The following is a 19,768-nucleotide window of genomic DNA, read 5'->3' as shown; positions in this document are numbered from 1 at the left end:
TTTCACTAGTGCTATAAATGTATATCCAGCATTGCTGGAAATAATGCCCATAATTTCCCTTTTTCTAGTAACAGTGAAAATTCCATTCATGTCTGTAACAATAATTCGTGCTAGAATAACCAGATCAACATGACGCGGTGGAAGGAGGAGTTTGCCATTCCAGAGAAAGGGCGTCTTTTTATGCTGAAGTTTTTAATTTGCTTGTACACGAATATGTCAAATCCCGCGGGCTCTCTTCTTCTTTTCCTTGAAAAAGGAAAAGCTTCTGATTGACGCAGGTGATGATTGGCAACACCTGCGCGCGCTGATCTGCGGCGACACCTGCTCCGCTTCCCTCGAGCTCTCTCCCCGCAGAGAGTCTCTCTTGCTTTCGTCTGACCGGTTTTCTTGTTTATGATGGGAAAACAAACGCTGATGTCAGCGGCTGTTGGTCGTCTCCGTGCTCTGTTGCTCCTGATTCTGGCGTCCTGCAGCCCCCCGCTGGTTAGCCCCTCCGATGCGCTGCACAACCTGAGCGCCCTGACCTACCCGTACAGCAGCATCCTCTCCCCGCTGCTCAAAGCCCTCTCGGAGCACGGAGGGACCAGGTGGAGCTTGGACGCGAGGACAAAGGTGAAACCCGAGCACAGATACGTGAAATATCTGACGGAGGTTTACAAGAAGTCAACCAGGATGCAGAGGAGCGTTGATGGAGATAAAGTTTACAACACCATCAGGCTGATCAAGCCCCAARATGAATGTCCTGCACAAAGCAACAACGGTGAGCAGCGATGTCATGATTCTAGGTTTCAGGTTGGGGCATAAGATTTTTACAGTGATGGTTTGGGCCTGAAGACCTAAAGTGAAAACTCATTAGGATGATTGCTTAAAGAAAATGGTTTGAAATATTTGAGTAAATGTTCTCTAACATTTTTTATAATTAATACTATAGTATAAAATTATTTTCATATTTTGTCTTCCTCTCCAAACTTTTTCTCTTGTTCGTTCTTCTTTCCCTCCATGTGTTCTTACTGCTTTCTTTCATTGTCCTTCCTTTGTGCCCTTCATTGTTTAGTCCTTCATGTTAATTTCTTTCCTTGTCTCCTTTCTTCCCTCCCAAAATTTAATGTGACTGACTGAAAACTATGGAAAATTAAGCTTAAAAAGTATGAAAACAATCTGGAGGAACCATGTCGATATCTGCTGAGGCCTGGTGATGACTTATTCAAGTTTCTTGAACTGAGAAAGCGTCTAAAATGTCAGATACTGATCCCACACGGCTGTTTTTAGAGTTATYATTGCAGGGGTTCCATGCAAATACCAGTTCCACTTTGAAATGTACAGCTGTGGAAAAATTAAGGGACAACTTGAAATGATCTGATTTTACTTTTTATCGGTAAATGTTTGAGTAAAATGAACATTGCTCTATTATTCTATGAATTACTGACATGTCTCAGAAATTCCAAACAAAAATGTAGTATTTGTTTGTAGAAAATATATATATATAAAAAAAAAGATGCAGTGCTTTCAGACACACTACTATTTTGATCAAAGAAATCATAGTTTCTGGCTGTAATGTGATGAATACTTTTTCAAGACACTGTTGGTGAATCTAGTCTGGTGCAGTACCTGGATCTTGTCTTCTCTTTCAGAAACTTTTACACAGGATTTGTCCTACAGCCTTGATCAAGTAAGGAGAAAAGAGCAGCTCCTGAAGTCGTCCCTGCTGTACGGTTTCAACCTTAACAACCCGGCAGCTGTCAGCTCTGTGTGTTACCTGAGCATAAAGGAGCGTGAGCAGTCCAACCAGTGCCAGCTGTGTGCTGGGATCTCTCATACCCTGAACCTCACAGACGGCGCGCACAAGAGGCGGCGCAGGAACTGGGTGGAAGTGGATGTTACCTCGTTTCTTCAACCTGTGCAAAAGGGGAATGTCCACCTTCTTGTTAACATCTCCTGTTCTGAGGAGAAAAGAGCTGGGAGCAATGGTTTCAGATCTCCTTTTGGATTCACCCTGAGGTCTCCTTCTCTGATTCTATATCTCAATGACACAAGCAGAATCGCCCACCAGAGGTCGCTGGTGAGTTCCAGTGCAGATCTGTGGTCACCCACTGCGTTGGGCACGTTTCAGAAGCAAGTTTTCAAATCGGTACGAAGACACGGACAAAAGAGGAGGTGGAGGAGGTCGTCTCCGAAGAGCAAGCGTGGAGATAAAGGCTTAGACATGCAGCTGCCTGAGCTCAAATCCAGCTCTGAATTCCCAACCACAGACTGCGCCCTGTATGACTTCAGGGTGCGATTCAGTCAGCTCAAACTGGATCACTGGATTGTTTTCCCACCAAAGTACAACCCCAGGTACTGCAGAGGCATCTGCCCAAGAGCCATGGGCTTCTTCTACGGTTCCCCCGTCCACACCATGGTGCAAAACATCATCTACGAGAAGCTGGACTCCTCTGTCCCCAGACCATCGTGCGTTCCATCCCAGTACAGCCCCCTGAGCGTCATGATCTTTGAAGAAGACAGCTCTTACGCCTACAAGGAGTTTAAGGACATGATCGCTACCGGATGTACGTGTCGCTGAACCATCATGACTGCTCCGATGCTAGTTCTTCTGGACCATCTCCATTTATCTGCAACTGACCACTGTACATCGAAACTAACATAAAGCTGTAAAAAAAATAAAAAATTAAAATAAAAATAAAAATTTAACATTAAAATAAAATTTCAGAAGCAGGGGTGTTAAAGTAAAAGTGTTTTATCATCTGAGAGGGGACTGTGGTGTTTTGTTTTCCTTTTTGTAAAAATGTGGTGCAGATGCATCCTGCTCAAAATACAGTTAATATAGCTGAGTTGATCACTTGCAAAAAAGTGTCATTTTTTTTTATGTTTCTCTTTTGTTAATTTTGTGTGAGTTGTCTGTCTTTATTTAATTTAATACAGTGATTTTCTTTTAAGTAGTCCTCTTTTGAAAAAAAAAAAAAATCAACCACCCCCAGTAACTCTTTTTACATATACTTTTATTCCTGTGATTACTACAAGTCACTGTCCTCATAATTTGCAGAGTGAAAGTTGTCAGGGTTTCAGTGTATATTTATTGTCAAAAAGTGCCTTTGCAAACTGACTATGCTTGTATTTATACTGGTTAAATGTGACTAATATATCATGTCTATTTATGCAAACTAGATGAATTGACCGTCTGTGCTCGGTTTATGGAATATCCAAAAGGAGTGAAACGAGTTGATATACTCTGAAAAGTGGAAAATAAAAAAAAATGCATAGACCTCTCTGTCCGTGTCCATTAATCAAATGTTTTTATATCTGCTTGATTCTTGCTGGTACCTGCATCCAGAAAACTGGAAAATGAATTCATTTAGTCTGGCTAATGATGAAAGGATGTATGGAATTTCTTATGGAAACATTAGGAAATGTGATTATGGGTTACATTTTAAGCCTGAATGATGCCGTGTTTTGAGTAAATGTAGCTCTGTCTGCTACCGATGCTGGACACTGTACTCCTACCACCAAGTCTAAGGGTTCTGCAAGTGGCTCTTTGGACCCTGCATTATGGTTGATACCTTTGGCTTGAAAATTATAAAGAACAAATTGTCTTGCTTTTTGACACTTTCCATAAATGTTATTTTTTCTTAAAGTTAATGTAATACCTGTGGCTCTAAAGTTTTATTTAGTTGGGATGAGTGCAAAAGTTACTCTTTGGGTTGTAAAAGTTTGTAGATCCCCAAGCTAGGCATCTAGGTTACATCCCCCATGAAACTGTCAAATTCACTTGTACAGCTTTTGTGTTTTTCATGACCTTTTAGTCACCGTTTTTGACTGGTTGATGCTCTGATAATTGTATGATGTATCTATTTTCCTATTTGTGATGCCATCACTTATTCCTCTGCCAATCCTACATTTTCAAGCTTTTTGAAAGCCTTTAATTGTTGGTTTATAGAATGTATGTCTAGTAAATTGCATGCCTACCTGGTTAAGCATCCCCCTTGGTGCCTAATAGTTTTTAAGCTGTCAGTTTTTGCTTTTGTCAGTCTTTGCGTTGCATATTCTGCTATTCATCCATTGTCCTTGGCCAGTCTGAGATCCTGTTGTGGGTTCAGAGATCCAAGGGTTAAACTCTTGACGTTCATCTTCCCAACAACGGCCACCATCTCACACCAGTAAGGATTCAAAGACATTTGAAGGCTTTAAGAGGTATGTGGTTCATCTACCTTGTATTGAGTGAACCATAGGTCTGTCCATATAGGATTCACAAGTATAAATCTAAAATAATTTATTTATAAAATGTTTATTTTTTTTGCTGCTCGTTTTAGAAAGTGAAAGTCTCCTTTTATATTAATTATACATATTACTACTTGTAATATTTACTACTTGTCATTTGGATAATTGAGGCCCAGGCTCCACGTCTTGAAGTCGCCTCCAATATCGAGAACTGATTCAATGACTGTGGTGTTGCTACACTGGATTGGCCTGCAAACTGGCCTGAACTGCATCCTATAGAGAATCTACAGAGTACAGAAGGAAGAGGAGACGCCGGGGCCAATAATTTAGATGTCCTGAAGGGCAGTAAAAGAGCATCTTGGCTTACACTGCACCTCAGCAGAACCACAGTCCGATTTCCACCATGCCATGTGGCACTAATGTGATAATTACTGCAAACTGTTCCAATCAAGTGCATGCAACTTTCTGAAAATTTAACAAATATTTGGTTTTTCTCTACATTCTTTTTTTTTTCAGATGTAGCTATGTTTGTATCTTCTTATGCTCAATCAAAACTATTGCAACTAAAAGGTAAGGATTAAAAAATATATATTATGAAATCTATAACATTTCTGCCTGATCTGCAGAATATGGTCACATTCATGACTGAGATCCATGTCTGTTTACTTAAAAATACATTGAAAACCTTCATCTTAAGAAATTATAGTATATTTTCTTTTCTCCGCTCATGTTTTTAAGACTCCAGTAACTCAATTTGATCCATTGAGGTGAAGGAAACTCTTGCCTATGGAGACTCCAGTCCACTTGGTGGCGCCAATGCCCTCAGTGTTTTAAAGCGGTAGAAGAAGAAGACGTTGACCCGGAAAGTTTCTAGCTATCCGTCTGTGAGGAGGCCGAACGGTGCGTCTCAATGTCAACGTTTTAAAATCGTTTTTTTCTTAACTATGTTCTTTCCCTGTTAGGTTTTGAATATGAACGCTTTCATTAGACTAGGTCAATTTACTCTCCTATGATATGGCAGCTACATCCGCGTGAAGATTTCAAGTCTTCTAAAGATGTTTATACGTTAGCGGTTGGTGCTAATTGTTGTTGCTAACATTTAACTTGATATTCGTATTATACTTATTAAATAAGTGTTTAAGGATATATGTTCGTCAAGAATATTTACCTATTAAAGCTCTATTTATCACGTTTCAAAAAGAAAATGGCTTTAGTTTGCCACATTACCACGTAGTTTTCATGACACTGAGTTAGGTAATGGTCGGCCATCTGTAAAGTTTATAATGAGGTGTTTTTTAACCAACTAACAGCGCTTTGTGTTTTCAGATCAGCTCTCTGGTGAACATGGGCCGCCACTTTGGAGATTTGGCCAGGGTCAGACATGTGATCACGTACAGCCTGTCGCCCTTTGAGCAGAAGGCTTTCGCCAACTACTTCTCAAAGGGTATCCCCAACGTGTGGAGAAGATTCACAGCTTCTTTCTTTAAAGTTGCCCCCCGTGAGTTTACATGATTATGCCATATTTTGTTTTACTTTTTGCCACTGACTGCAGGTGAACGGTGTGTGTTGAATATGCCTTGTTGATATTTTACTTTTTTTTGTTTTTCATAGACTGATCAGTTTTATTCATAGCTGTATGTTAGTAATACCAATGTCACTCAATACAGTAGTACACACCCCCCAATTTGTATGCATTTGATTTTCCACATGCGATGGTGTGAATGGTTTTGCCAGAGAGGATGTAAAAGTGTGTGGATTTTTAAGCCAGAATTTATTTATTTTTTACACTGGATAATCAATCTAAGATTGATGGAATATACATTTTAAAGGGCTATTGTAATTTACAGCAAAGTGAGTCTAAAACAATATACCTTAATTTGAAGGAAGAAATATATTTTACCTGTTCCTGGTTCAATGTTGGCTTTAATTTTAAGTCTTTATAGGTCAATGGTCATTGCTATTCTGTGACAAAACATGTGTTGTGTATATTTTGTAAATTCTGGTCAGGTGTGATTTGCTGTCTCCATGTATAGTTTTTGCAGAAATTAACTGCCTGTGTAAAATTCAGTAAATAGGCTTAACCTTTGTTAATTTTTGCTTTCTTTTGCAGCCATGATCCTCACGTATCTGATCTACAGCTGGGGCAGCATGGCCCATGAGCAAGGCAAGAGAAAAAATCCTGCTGACTACGCCAATGACAAATGAACGTTTTCCATCTTCTGAAAAGCTGCTCTGTTAACTTTAACTCTGTGTAACCAATAAAAATGTTAAATGTTTGTGTGAAATCAGTTCTGTTTGGATAGTCTCCTCACTGTTTCACATTAGTTATGTTTTTGTGATATAACACAGAACATGATCACATGTCTGACCCTGGCTAAATCTCCAAAGTGGCGGCCCATGTTCACCAGAGAGCTGATCTGAAAACACAAAGCGCTGTTAGTTGGTTAAAAAACACCTCATTATAAACTTTACAGTTTATAATGATTGTATAAACTGTAATGTTTATACAGTTTATAACTTATTAATCTAATTGAAATATATCAGATTTTGTTTGTACAGACAAAAGGCATAGGGTTAAATTTTGGAAATATCTAGAATCACTTTTAGAGTTGATTCTTGAAGTAGTGGGACTTTCAGGTCTGGTGGTGTGTATAACATTTGATTTCTACTTTTGAGTTTTTTTCTTTTATCCTTAGAGACTAGATTCCTTATGAATATAATACAACATGCTATTACCTCCATTGTTTAAAAAAAAGATTTTTTTTTTTTGACAAGATTTTTTTTCATTGTACAATAAAAGCAATAATTGAATTTAAAATAACTCCCTCAATTTTGAAATATTTATATTTTTCTTTAGAAACACATTTGGTACCTATTAATTGATGGATGTTTAAAATAAATTGTAAGCATTCAGACCCACCCATCCATCCATCCATTTTCTAACACCGTTGTCCCTCAGTGGGGTTGGGAGGGGTAGCATTCAGACCATTATGCCTTAAACGTAAAAAATCAACTGAAAATTCACATCAAACATAATAAAAAGGCAGACAATTTTAATACTTTATTAAAGATACATGCAACTTAAAATAGACAAAAAGCCACAAACTGACACAAATCAAATAAGATATTAAGTTCATTTGAATAAAAAGTAAATATTATAAATTATTTAAAAAACAAAACAGTAAGCACAAACTATGAATACAGTATACTAACTTACGTTAAGTGGCAGAAGATAAAATGATCACTTTTTGAATTACTTCAAATTGAATCATTTGCCTCCCAAGTAGTAGTAACCTTTTTGGACTGTTGGTGGCGCACCCTTGCGGACTCTGGTACGTCTCTGCAGTGAAACGTCATTGGTCGACGAACTGTCAGAAAATTCCTGAACGCTCTCACGCAGATCCGCCGGGCGCACCGCATGCTGCTGCTGCTGCTTAGTTTCATGGAACAAGAGCAAGGGTGGATCTACATCTGTTAACTGAAAGCCACCAGAGCTGCTACTTTTACTATTAGCACTTGATTTTATTTGTAATTCCTCCTTATCACTCTGAACTGGTTTAGCTAGTTAGCGAAAATATGTCCGTTGTGGGTTTTGACGTCGGGTTTATGAACTGCTATGTAGCAGTAGCCAGAGCCGGAGGGATTGAAACTGTCGCTAATGAATACAGCGACCGGTGTACACCGTAAGTACAAGTATTTGTAAATTTATTTAAGGGTTGGTTTTAGTCATGCTGCTTAAATGTGTGTAAGTGCTAAACATAAATGAATTGGATATTTTTTTTAAGTTCATCATAACAATGTATGAAGCTAATGTTGCTACATGGCTAGTTAGCATGCTAACCGATTTCACAACAGGAAATGTTGAGGCATGTGAGTGCTAAAGCTAACGCTAGCTAATTCGAATGTATTGGCCTGTGAATAAACGGTCTTCTTTTTTACGTTTATTAAAATATTATCTATGCCTCTTAAAATAATGCGTATGTTCTTGATAAGAGATTGGTATGTAATTGACAGGCCCAATCAGGTGATGCAGGCATAAATAGCACATGATGAGAGGAGGCCGGTTGCATCCCTGTTAAAACCCGCGATCAGTCCCTTGTGTTTTTTATTCAGACCCGTCCAGTTTGAACTGAGACAATTACGAGTGAAAWWWTTTTTTTGTAGGATTTGACTGCATATAATTAAATCATGAACATGAGTCGTTTAAGAAAAAACGACTGCACAATTGCAAGATACAACACACACAAGCCAATAAAGATTTAGAGTAATCTTGAAGCCTGGGTGTTTTGCCCAAATTCTCTTGCCTTCTTTAGTGGTAATTGTTTGGTTTGGGTTTTGTTACAGTCTGAATTTGTTTCAGCAATTTATTTTTTGTTCCGTTGTGTTGTAGTATAACTGCCTAGGACTAGACTAAGAAAATTAATGTAATTAATGTTTTTTTTATTATGAGAATATAGTCATATTATGAGAACAATGTGACAATAAGAATATAGTCATAGCAGCAGAATAAATACAATATTACCAGAAGAAAGTTGCAAAATTAGAAGGAAAAAAAACCCACTTTGGGCTTATCAAGAGCCGACTTRAGCAGCCTGGCAAGTCATTTGATTCTTTCTTTGAATTGGACACAGTTATTTGCACAATGGTTTTAAAGTCCTGCTGACAGTAATTTGATTCTGATGTGTTAAAAGATTAAATATTTCCTGGTTTGTAAAATCGATGCCAGAATGTCACTTCACAAGATGCTCAACATTCCTCATTTTAATGCCGTGGTAAAACTGCTTTTTCATGTTTTATCTTCTCATAAAATCCCTGCTTTATTCTCCTAATATAACTTTATTTTGAATCGTTTTGAATAACAAAATATTCTTAGCCTGGCCCTACTAGTCCATCATATAAATCTGCTACAATACATCATATTTTTTTTTATTTTATGGTTCCCATTTAAATACTTGTTTGGTGAAACTATTTGAAGATGATCTTTCTTGACTGGGCACTGGCCGGTGTGAGATTCTCACTATGAAAGCTTTGGAGGGGAAAAGCAATGGTGGTATTATTAATTGAAAAATATTTTTTATTTAAAACAAAGGCATTGTATTATTCCACTGCTGCTAAAATAAGGCATTAGGAATGCTCTGTTTTTATTTAATGTTATTTATATTTATATATATATATAATTTATTTATTTATTTATTTTTTTTACCAGTTATTTGATTCTGGTACAAAGAGTTGAGCAGAAATACAGAATAAATATATGTCAAGTAAAATAGTTGCTTTCAAGTATTTGATGCACATGTACTCTTTCCCCTGTTCTTTATTGTCTGCTCTTGGATCCAATGTGTTTGAAAAGAATAATTTACAAATTGCTGAATTTGTAAAACAACAAGATGGAGGGGGCAGTACTGCGTTACTCTTTACTCCGTAATTCCAGAAAAATAACTCGGGGGTGGGGGAACTCTGGCTYTCTCTTCTATCTCTTTACCAGGACTTCACATCATAGTAATGGCATCATAGAAGTTTTTTTTTTTTTTTTTGTAGCAAGTTTACCCAGTACAACTTTCAAAATTTTGTAAATAGCCAGCCCATGCCTAGTATTTTTAACATAAAAATAAAAGTTTTTAGGGGAAATTAAATGTCTTCTTTTTCCATTGTAGAGCATGTGTTTCATTTGGACCCCGGAATCGATCTATCGGTGCAGCTGCGAAAAGTCAGGTATGTTTTACTAAACTCGKGAGCCACTCGGCACAACCGTTTTGTCCAAGTGACAAAAAGGTTAGTTTTTCTATAGGGGACTGAGGACGATACTGGACATGGTACAGTAGACAYRCTATCCAGCACAGACAAAGGATTACCATAAAGCTAAAAATGTCCCAGCTCGGTATTTTCTGAGGGCTAAYGGCRGGTTACTGTTTCTGTGTGACAGGTCGTCACAAACTGCAAGAATACAGTCCAAGGATTCAAGAGGTTTCACGGCAGAGCTTTTTCAGACCCGTATGTGCAGTCCCTCAAAAATAGCTTGGTCTATGACATTGCACAAATGCCGTCAGGAACAACAGGCATCAAGGTAAGAGAAAACCTAGAGGCAGCCACGTCTACTTTTATTTCTTTTTCTTTTTCAAATCCCACTTCACAGTCTTGAGTTTTCTGCAGTATCRGCACATTTTGTTTTCAAAGTAGCAAATCATGAGGGACAAATATTTCACAGAATGATTGTGAGACGTTCTGGTCTTTTCCAAATTTAGTTAATTTTCATGAAGTGAATAATTGTGAGCAGATGCCTATTTATTGAGCCTCAGCTGCAGTGGCAGTAGAAAGTATTTACACTCCTATTAGTCAAAAATGAAACCGTAGTAAATAATTTCAAAGCTTTTCTGTCCTTTTYCTGTGACTTGTAGACGTTCTAAACTCTGACTATTCCATTTCACAAGTGTTTTCCTTCAGATCAATTATTGCATACATATAAATATTTTTTAGTGATGTGATTTTTTTTTGTGCCAAGATTAGCACAATTATGACAAAGTTCAAGTTTGTTTTCATTAGACACATTCTTACACAGAATTTTGGGAAAATCTCGGCCCAGATGTTTTCTCTGGAAGAAAATGYTTCTCTTTTTGCTCTCTTTTTTATAAGATTTTCATAGAATACAGGAGATTATTGTCACATGTAGAACAGGTCACAGCGTTAAAGAAAAAAAGTGGTGAAAAGGTGATTTTTCTTCTGTCTGACCAATGCGTTTATGCAATTGATTCATTTGGGTTTTGTTGRGCTGCATGATTTCAGGAAACTGGGATACTGATGCTGAAAACTGTGAACAACCCACAGTTTGCTGACTCATTTGTTTCTTTATCATTAAACCCTGTCCTGACCACTCTTTCACTCTCACCACTAAAAATATGCACCATGTGTGGACATTAAGGGCTGTTTGAAGCTTGACAGTTAAAATATAGTGTCCCACCAGAGATCGCATGTAAGCATTCCTTTGTGACGAGGATCTCATAGACAGTAAATATTTCTATAATGCCTGACATGATAAGAAATGCTTTCATCATCTCTTATTTACTGCACCTGTACTGTGTGGAGTTGTTAAACATTAGTGCCATAACGGGCTCACCTTTGCTCAGCTCACAGTGGCGCGTTATGTAAACATTATTGCTGTAAAAACCAAAAACTAAAGAGTGCCTTTGGACAAATCGATTACTGTTTTAATTTGTTTTGTTTTTTTTGTTTTTTTTTCATGGCACATCTTCAGCTGGATTCATTCACTCTTTACTTTAATCAGAGTTGCATAAAGAAATCTCATGCGGTTGTGCTTCTGTTACCACAGGTGATGTACATGGAGGAGGAGAAGGTGTTCAGCATTGAGCAGGTCACTGCCATGCTGCTGACCAAGCTGAAGGAGACGGCTGAGGGTGCACTGAAGAAGCCCGTGGCAGACTGCGTTGTCTCTGTAAGTTTCCACTGACACACCCATTACTCCACTTCAGCTCTTCCACTTGATTTGACTTGTCTGGGGGTTTTCACTTTTACCACAGTCTGGTCTGTTGTCCTGTGTTTTGTTTGGGTCTTAGTGGTAAGCTCTCATGAGAAGTTGTAGATTAGTTATGTCAACAGTGAATTATTTCTCCTTAGTATGAATGAATGAATAAATTGAAATATTTTATTAACTGCAAAGGGAAATAAAGTATCTCTATTATAATGTATTCTTCATTGAATGCAGCATTACTATTTTCGTCATGAAAATAACTTCATATTTAAAACTAATCCCAAAAAGCATAAAAACAGAGCAACAATAAAGTTCTTGGAGCTGATCTGTGATGAAGGAAATATGATTTTAGAGCACCCGTTCCTCCAAAATTACCTCAAAGAAACGCAACAAAGAAATTAAGTCTAATTATAATCAGATGTTTCTTGGATGTTGAATTATAGGGATTCACACTTGACTGGTTGATAGAAGCCAGTCTGTAGGCTGTTATTAGTAAAACATAATGCAAATGTTAGATTTTGTTAATTTACCAGCATTATGCAACTTTAAATGCTCTTCTGTTGTGTTTAGGTTCCCTGCTACTACACMGATGCTGAGAGGAGATCGGTGATGGATGCAGCTCARATTGCTGGRCTWAACTGCCTGAGGCTTATGAATGAAACCACTGCAGGTTYGTAATAAGACTTTAGGTCAGGTAGTTATCTCCTGTATTAGTAGAGTTGATCCGCTATTATAATTTGAGCCTTTATTCTCTGTAATTTACCTAGCTTTTTTTTTTTTATTTCTACAGTTGCATTGGCGTATGGGATTTATAAACAGGATCTCCCTGCTCCTGAGGAGAAAGCCAGGAATGTTGTGTTYGTGGAACTGGGCCACTCTGGATATCAGACATCAGTGTGCGCTTTTAACAAGGGCAAGCTCAAGGTACGAATTCTACAAAACACCCAATGTGACTTCCTTATATTTAGCTCTCTTTTAGACATGCAATGTAAATTAGTCGACCATAATCAGATCMGCCGTCACTCTTAACTGGAAGATTGGCTGCTWAAAGAAATCTTTTCTTTTACCTGTCAGTGAATGTACCACACAATCCCAGGTCACACCGAGGATGCCACTCTTTAGTTTGGAAGCTGATGCTGAATAACAAAGTTTTTAGTTTCTGCGAGGTATTTAATATGAAGTCGCACCAAGATGTGTGACTCTTTAAAAAGAACCTGTATTGTTGAGACATATCAACTGGTCAAGCTGTGAGCGARTGAGAGAGATCAAGACTTTCAGCACAATAGAGAACAGTAGAGTTGCTCTATTTATTGTTTTGACCTTAAAACCCTTTTATATAATGGACCATGCTGGATMCATAATTCACATCAATTACACAAAGACTGGTGCATATCTAATGCTTGGCAAAATGACTTTCAATGTTATATTTYAATGCCAACTTTGTAATAAATGTCTTTTTTAATATACTAATAAAAACCTGTTTTGCAGCAACTRCTCTCATACAGAGTGAGATGTTGCATCTTCTCCTAATATTAATAATTAATGGCCTCTAACCACCGGAAGACTAGAAAGAACTCATTTCAATGCTGTTCTGACATCATCTTACATTACTATTTATATTGACACGTTGCAAAAACCAAACCTGTGAAATTCTGATCCGTTCTTCACTGCCTGCTTCATTTATTCTAACAAATATCTCACCGCCTCTCAGGTCCTCGCCACAGCCTGCGATCAGCTGCTGGGCGGAAAGGACTTCGACGAAGTCTTGGTRAAGCATTTCTGCGAAGAATTTGGGAAGAAGTACAAACTGGATGTGAAGACCAAGCCCAGGGCTCTGGTCCGGCTCTACCAGGAGTGTGAGAAGCTGAAGAAGCTGATGAGCGCCAACTCCTCTGACCTGCCCTTGAACATCGAGTGCTTCATGAACGACATCGACGTATCGGCACACATGAACAGGTAAAACCAACAACGGACGCTTCCTCCTGCTTGTGYTCRTTGTTCGTGTCTTCACCGCTTACGTAATGTTCCCGTTTTCTTGCCTAAGGGGTCAGTTTGAAGAGATGTGTGTTGATATTTTGGCCCGAGTTGAACCTCCTCTGCATAGCCTGTTGGAACAAGCCAGTGAGTGAAATTTCACCGACTTTTAACTCCCTTGCTGACCTGCCTGGCTGGCTTCAGTGAGTTTGAAACTGTTTCCTTCTTTTCTTTGATAAGAGCTGAAAAAGGAAGACATCTATGCAGTAGAGATAGTCGGTGGAGCGTCCAGAATTCCCGCCGTCAAAGAGAGGATCAGCAAATTCTTCGGGAAGGAGTTGAGCACCACCCTGAATGCTGATGAAGCAGTGGCCAGAGGATGCGCCCTGCAGGTACATTAAGCCCAGCATTCACAGCTGGTCTCGACCCGTTTTTGTCTGAGAGCAGTGTGTCACCAGAGAAACTAATGAGGTAACCTTTATATTCCCCACAGTGTGCAATACTGTCTCCTGCCTTCAAAGTCAGGGAATTTTCCATCACAGACGTCGTCTCTTATCCGATCTCTCTGAAGTGGCATTCGGCTGCAGAGGAAGGTCTAAGGTTAGATAAAAACCASTAGTATCAACCAGAGTTGATTTCTTCTGCTTGAGTTTTCTGTTTAACRTATTTTTAATTTGTTATTGCAGTGATTGTGAGGTGTTTCCTAAGAACCACGCAGCACCGTTCTCCAAAGTACTCACCTTCTACCGGAAGGAGCCTTTTTCCTTGGAGGCCTATTACAGCAGTCCTAATGAGCTGCCATATCCTGATCCTACCATTGGTGAGAAACCCAGACTTTTGAAAGACTCTGAGACCAAGTCCTACATTCTATCATGTAGACTGAAAGTTTTCCCAAACTCCCTATCAAATTGTCTAAAAGTTTTCTTTGTTCATTCCTTATTTCCTTGTGTAAGTTCATTTAGTTCTTCGTTGTGTCGTTTTCTTCACTCATTTAATCAATTCTTCAATTTTTTTCAGTCATGGATTTCTGAAAATTCCATATTTAAAACCTGATTGTTGTAGTAATATTTTCCATGGAAACATTAAAAATTGTAGGAACATTATATTTCCTATTTTTTAATCAAGCGTGAAAACTCTTATCTTATTTTCTTTTCCAGGCCAATTTGTGATCCAGAAGGTTGTCCCACAGGCATCAGGTGAGAGCTCAAAGGTGAAGGTCAAGGTCCGGGTGAACATCCACGGCATCTTCAGCGTCTCCAGCGCCTCCCTGGTCGAAGTGCAGAAGTCTGATGAGACAGAGGAGCCCATGGAAACTGAGCAGGCGTCCGACAAAGATGGAGAGGTACTGCAATCAAAGAACTGGTATTGCTCAGAAGTAGTTAAAATTTTCTTTAGATCTTGAGGCCACTCTTGTCACACCAAGTATCCAAAATAATTCACATCCTTGTCTGTATTCAGTGGAAAAACCTTAATTAGCTATAACAGCAGCCAATGTCGTAACGGATGGCTTTGTATGGGTTTAATGCCTCTTTTGTCTTATTCGGGATAAAGGCTACACCATTGTGGCAAAAGCACAATGACTTCAAAACAGAAGCCCAAAAGTTGTCTTCTTTCCCCAGATGGGATTTTGCAGAGGTCAGGCAGGCTTSTGTGCCTCAAGGCTCTCCCGTTCTTCAGCCAAAGTGTTGAAATTTACTCTTGATGTAGTCACGTGACGAAAATTGCGCCATTGTTTCCGGAGGGTGGAACCTTCCTCTCCATCTCTCAACATCGGGCCCGGGTCGAACTATTTCGACAGACCTCTGGGTGAAGTGTTGTGTTTTATGCAGAGATGCATAAAACACAACAGAAGCAATTTTGATATTTGACTTCAACTAGTCCGCTTCCTCTATCCTGTCTTTGTAGGTGATGTGAATACTTTGAGGAACGTTTATCAGACACGGCAAGGAATTGTGTACATTTTTATGATTCTTCACTGAATAACTTCAAAGATTGTCAGATGGCTAAAACTCCTAGATGGAAATTACAGCCTCGTTGTTCACAAAAAAAGGCAGTGTGCAAAAAAAGTGTGGTGCTAGTTCTGTGACAGTTTAATTTAACAAAACAGGTAATGGAGACCCCGGTGGGAATGATGTAGTCTAAAACGGGAGAGATGTGGCCCGGTGGTCTGCTCCATTGTATAAAAACTGTGTGTGAATACCAACGYCCCGTGACCACGGGTCAAATAGAACGACTGAAGAAAGGAAACTTGAATTTTCCCATAGACTCTTACAATTTGAACTGAATAAAAACAAAAAAAATCTCTTTTTGTTATCATTGCATCATATTTTGATAAACAGTTATATCCTTTTCAGTGAGAAGATTAAATTGTAATAGCAAGTTTAGTTGATTAATTAAAAGTAAATCTGCCAGATTTATAAACATTTGAGCGTCTTAAAATTAAAYGGTTTATTGTCATTTGAAACCTTAAACATTGCCATCAGCAGGGGGGAACATTGAGCTTGCAAGATCCTCAACAAATGAACCATTTTCCATGACATGTTTTGAGCTTCAGAATGTTTGGGTAATATTCATGTGGGAATTTGAAACGTTTAGCCATATTTTACATGACTAACTCTCAGACTGAGCAGCAGGTCTATAAAAGGGGGGTCAAATTAAAAACATGCGTTTTTAGAAAGTGGCTTTTTGGTGCCCTGAATTAATGAGGCACTGACTGGACGAAGGGCCCAACATTAAGCTTAATATGAAAACRTTGACTCATTTCATCTTTGCCGTGCCGCCTTCTTTTGAGCCTTRATGTTGCATGTTTGTGTCTTCAGACTAAGATGCAGACTGATCAGGAAACCCAGTCGGCCCAGGGCGATGCTCAGAAACAGACAGACGACAAGACGCCAAATGAGAGCGAAGAAATGGAGGTAAGATGCTCTTTTTTATGCAATGCAAATTTATTAAAACATGTGACTTTTGCATCCACCACTTTGTTTGTATTTTAGAAGATGAAATGATGCATAAGAGCCTCRTATTTAAAGATCTATCAGTTTTTTTCATCATGTTTCTAGTTTTTCTATATTAATTTTTACAAACACCTAATTAGCCTGTAAATATCTGCGGGATTATGTGATGTTTTAAATCTACTTTCTTCTTCTTTCTCTCTCCCTCTCTTTTTTTTTTTTTTTTAGACAAGCACAGAAGAGAACAAAGGTGAGAAAAAGTCAGACCAGCCACCACAAGCCAAAAAGGCCAAAGTCAAAACAAAAGTGCTGGAGCTTCCCATTGAGAACAGCCCACAGTGGCAGCTAGCAAACGACATGCTCAACCTGTTTGTGGAGAACGAGGTAACTACATCTCCAGCTGCTAGACGGGAGAACGCAGCCACGTTCCGCTGTTAAATCTGGTGGTTCCGTCTTGGCAGGGCAAGATGATCATGCAAGACAAGTTGGAGAAGGAGAGGAACGACGCAAAGAATTACGTGGAGGAGTACGTGTACGACATGAGGGACAAGCTGCACGGCATACTGGAGAAGTTTGTCAGCGAGTCTGTGAGTAAATCACCTCCACTTTTTCCCCCACAGCAGAGCACAATTTGTTTCAGGAAGTGATTTATTGCCCTRCAAAGACTCTTAGTGATTTTTTATTTTTTTTATTATTTGTTTAGGACCGAGACGCTTTGTCATTAAAGCTGGAGGACACTGAAAACTGGCTTTATGAAGACGGAGAGGACCAACCCAAACAAGTTTACATTGACAAGCTCGCAGAGCTGAAGGTAATTACGATTAGGTTAGCGTCCCGTCCACATCGATGGTCTTGTTGAAATATATTTATCGTTTTAAACTGATTTGTTTTCTGCAGACACTTGGGCAGCCCATCATGGACCGCTTTATGGAGGCTGAAGAGAGACCCAAAGCTTTTGAGGAGTTGGGGAAACAAATTCAGATGTACATGAAATTTGTGGAGGCCTTCAAAATGAAGGTAATACCAGAAGGATTTTTTAAGACGTTTTATTTCTTTTCTCTTCTCTGCTTTTCATTATTAATCTGTTTCAACTTGGAAAGTCTTAAAGAGGACATTAAATTACTACTACTCAAGATTGACACTACTTTTAAACTAAACCGTAGGCTTTTTATGCAAATAGCTTTAACAAATTTTCTAAAGATAAAAATAATACAATAAAGTTAAGTTTTTATACAATACCATTTAAAACATATGGTGTTTGCAATGTGAGATCAATGAGTATGCACCCTCTAGTTGCCTTTTGCGTTTTATTTTTTATTTTATCTAAAAGTTGAGACAAAACAAAAGCCTATTAATGCTCAGCTTTAAATTTTTGGAGGCAGCTGAGAAAGAAAAACTCACAACATATTTACTTTTGAGTTTTACAGGCATTTTTGTTTTTTATTTATTTTTATTTTACTTTAACTGTTAGGTCCTCACTGCATTTTAAGTTTGTAAGGTGTTCCGTTTCTTTAAGAAACTTCAGTCTGTTTCATTTGCCTTTTAATCTGAACGTCTGTGTTCAGTGAAAAACGCAACTGTCGACAATTTTTTTTACTTCATTGTGAGCATTTAGGAGCTTAAAAATTACTTATTTTTTGCTGGTTTTGTTGTTTGTCGCCTCATCAGTAGCTCCTGGATGTTGTCTTTTCCGCTCATTCTGCCCCGCTCTTGTTGCTGCAGTACACAAAACACTTTACAAACTTGCACGTCTGTCTGACACGCTTGTTTGAAAACTGTTTCTCGCATAARGCCACACAATGAGAGCAGCTACAAAAAAAAGTCTGAAGGAAAACGAGCTTTACTCTTAGAAAAAGATTAACGAATAGAAAAAGATACGTTTTATGAATGTGACAACTAAATATGCAAATGTGTCTGAATTATTACAGCAAGTATMAGTGATTATAATGAATAGTGACGGCTCTAATTATTTGGAGACTGCGAGTAACTTCATTCTTCATTCTTCCAGGAGGAGCTGTAYGACCAYTTAGATGAGGCAGACGTCACCAAAGTGGACAAACTGAACAACGAAGCAATGATCTGGATGAACAGCTCCATGAACCAGCAAAGCAAGCAGAGCCTAGCTGTAGATCCCATTGTTAAAGTGAAAGACATTAAAGCAAAAACAAGGGTGAGTCTTTGCTGTGCCCYTTTCTTATATTCATGWGAGAATCCATCCTCTYTCTGACACCCGTCTTTTGGTTTGTAGGAGCTGTTCTCCGCTTGTAACCCGGTTGTGACCAAGCCCAAACCAAAGGTGGAGGTCCCCAAGGAGGAAACGCCTGCAGAGCAGAACGGTCCAGTCGACGGCCAGGAGAAGGCCCAGGAGGAAACCACAGACAAGGGAGCAGCTGAGAACACAGGCAACCCAACCTCAGAACCTACAGAGACCAAGCCTGACATGGACCTCGACTAAAAAAGCCCAAACGCCTCCTGAAGCTACGCTGAACAGGGGCCTGTTGAGTCAGACTGAGATGCGGCCTGGCGGCGTTTATCAGAGCTGGTGACGTGTTTCAGGAACTGCACTTGGACAGTGAAAAAGCAGGCAGGGCGGTGAGCACACCGAGCCCAGCTCATGGTGGCACATCTATCTGACATAGCATGCCCTCTCTTCTTCTGGATGACCTAAATCAAAAGCCAGCTGCAATTACTCTGTTTGACAATGAGCGCTGTACACATGATGGTATTTATTTCTGTTGTGTGCTCTGTAACTGTTCTGGTCTGTGTCACAACCTGGTTTTAATAAAGTGGTTGAAATTCTCTCACAACATTAGCCCCGTCGTGCTTAAGACAGAAAAGATTGAAAAATGTTCTGATTTTGGCATGATGGCAAGATAATTATCGTTTCTGATGAGAAATGCATGTCATTGTGGCATAGGTGGGTGGAAGATACCTCCCATCTTTAATCTGACAATTTATGATGAACATCAGGTGCACTCTTATAAACATTAAGACCAAACTAAAGATTAAAGAGTAAGAATGTGAACTAATGCATATATTGCAATTGGTCTTTGCACCCAGAGGTGGATACTGCACCCAAACATTTGTACTCATTATGTTCCTCTCAAATGTAAAAACTAGCCATCCAAGAAATTACTCAAAAGTAAAG

General features: G+C 38.8%; 3 protein-coding genes across 4 annotated transcripts; all 3 read left to right on the top strand.

The window, feature by feature from the left end:
• Positions 1-268: 268 nt before the first annotated feature.
• gdf9 (growth differentiation factor 9) lies at positions 269-2,719 on the top strand. The gene is made up of 2 exons (XM_008420050.2): positions 269-760; positions 1,632-2,719. Exons 1-2 carry the CDS (start codon positions 394-396, stop codon positions 2,558-2,560), a joined length of 1,296 nt encoding a protein of 431 aa, XP_008418272.1. The 5' UTR covers positions 269-393; the 3' UTR covers positions 2,561-2,719.
• Positions 2,720-5,008: 2,289 nt separating this feature from the next.
• uqcrq (ubiquinol-cytochrome c reductase, complex III subunit VII) lies at positions 5,009-6,500 on the top strand. 2 transcript variants are annotated; one of them, XM_008420052.1, is made up of 3 exons: positions 5,009-5,112; positions 5,539-5,710; positions 6,323-6,500. In XM_008420052.1, exons 2-3 carry the CDS (start codon positions 5,557-5,559, stop codon positions 6,415-6,417), a joined length of 249 nt encoding a protein of 82 aa, XP_008418274.1. In that variant the 5' UTR covers positions 5,009-5,112; positions 5,539-5,556; the 3' UTR covers positions 6,418-6,500. The 2 variants fall into 2 exon arrangements, with proteins under 2 accessions (XP_008418274.1, XP_008418273.1); XM_008420051.2 differs by lacking the exon at positions 5,009-5,112 and adding an exon at positions 5,207-5,284.
• Positions 6,501-7,583: 1,083 nt separating this feature from the next.
• On the top strand, positions 7,584-19,427 carry hspa4b (heat shock protein 4b). Its single transcript, XM_008420053.2, has 19 exons — positions 7,584-7,895; positions 9,867-9,924; positions 10,136-10,276; positions 11,537-11,659; positions 12,266-12,365; positions 12,486-12,619; positions 13,407-13,651; positions 13,740-13,816; positions 13,910-14,061; positions 14,163-14,269; positions 14,356-14,489; positions 14,827-15,011; positions 16,489-16,584; positions 16,849-17,004; positions 17,082-17,207; positions 17,324-17,431; positions 17,518-17,637; positions 18,629-18,790; positions 18,869-19,427. Exons 1-19 carry the CDS (start codon positions 7,789-7,791, stop codon positions 19,073-19,075), a joined length of 2,538 nt encoding a protein of 845 aa, XP_008418275.1. The 5' UTR covers positions 7,584-7,788; the 3' UTR covers positions 19,076-19,427.
• Positions 19,428-19,768: the final 341 nt, after the last annotated feature.

This window comes from Poecilia reticulata, linkage group LG10 (genome assembly GCF_000633615.1).
Source record: "Poecilia reticulata strain Guanapo linkage group LG10, Guppy_female_1.0+MT, whole genome shotgun sequence".
Lineage (NCBI taxonomy): Eukaryota > Metazoa > Chordata > Actinopteri > Cyprinodontiformes > Poeciliidae > Poecilia > Poecilia reticulata.
The sequence above is the reverse complement of the archived record's forward strand: the minus strand, read 5'-3'. Positions and strand labels throughout refer to the sequence as shown.

Bases quoted from the DNA above. Each gene is read 5' to 3' on its own strand.
- uqcrq (XM_008420051.2), top strand. From the start codon at position 5,222: ATGATATGGCAGCTACATCCGCGTGAAGATTTCAAGTCTTCTAAAGAT. The intron at 5,285-5,538 runs GTTGGTGCTAAT...TTGTGTTTTCAG, and splicing joins AAGATGTTTATACGTTAGCG to ATCAGCTCTCTGGTGAACAT. The intron at 5,711-6,322 runs GTGAGTTTACAT...TTTCTTTTGCAG, and splicing joins TTTCTTTAAAGTTGCCCCCC to CCATGATCCTCACGTATCTG.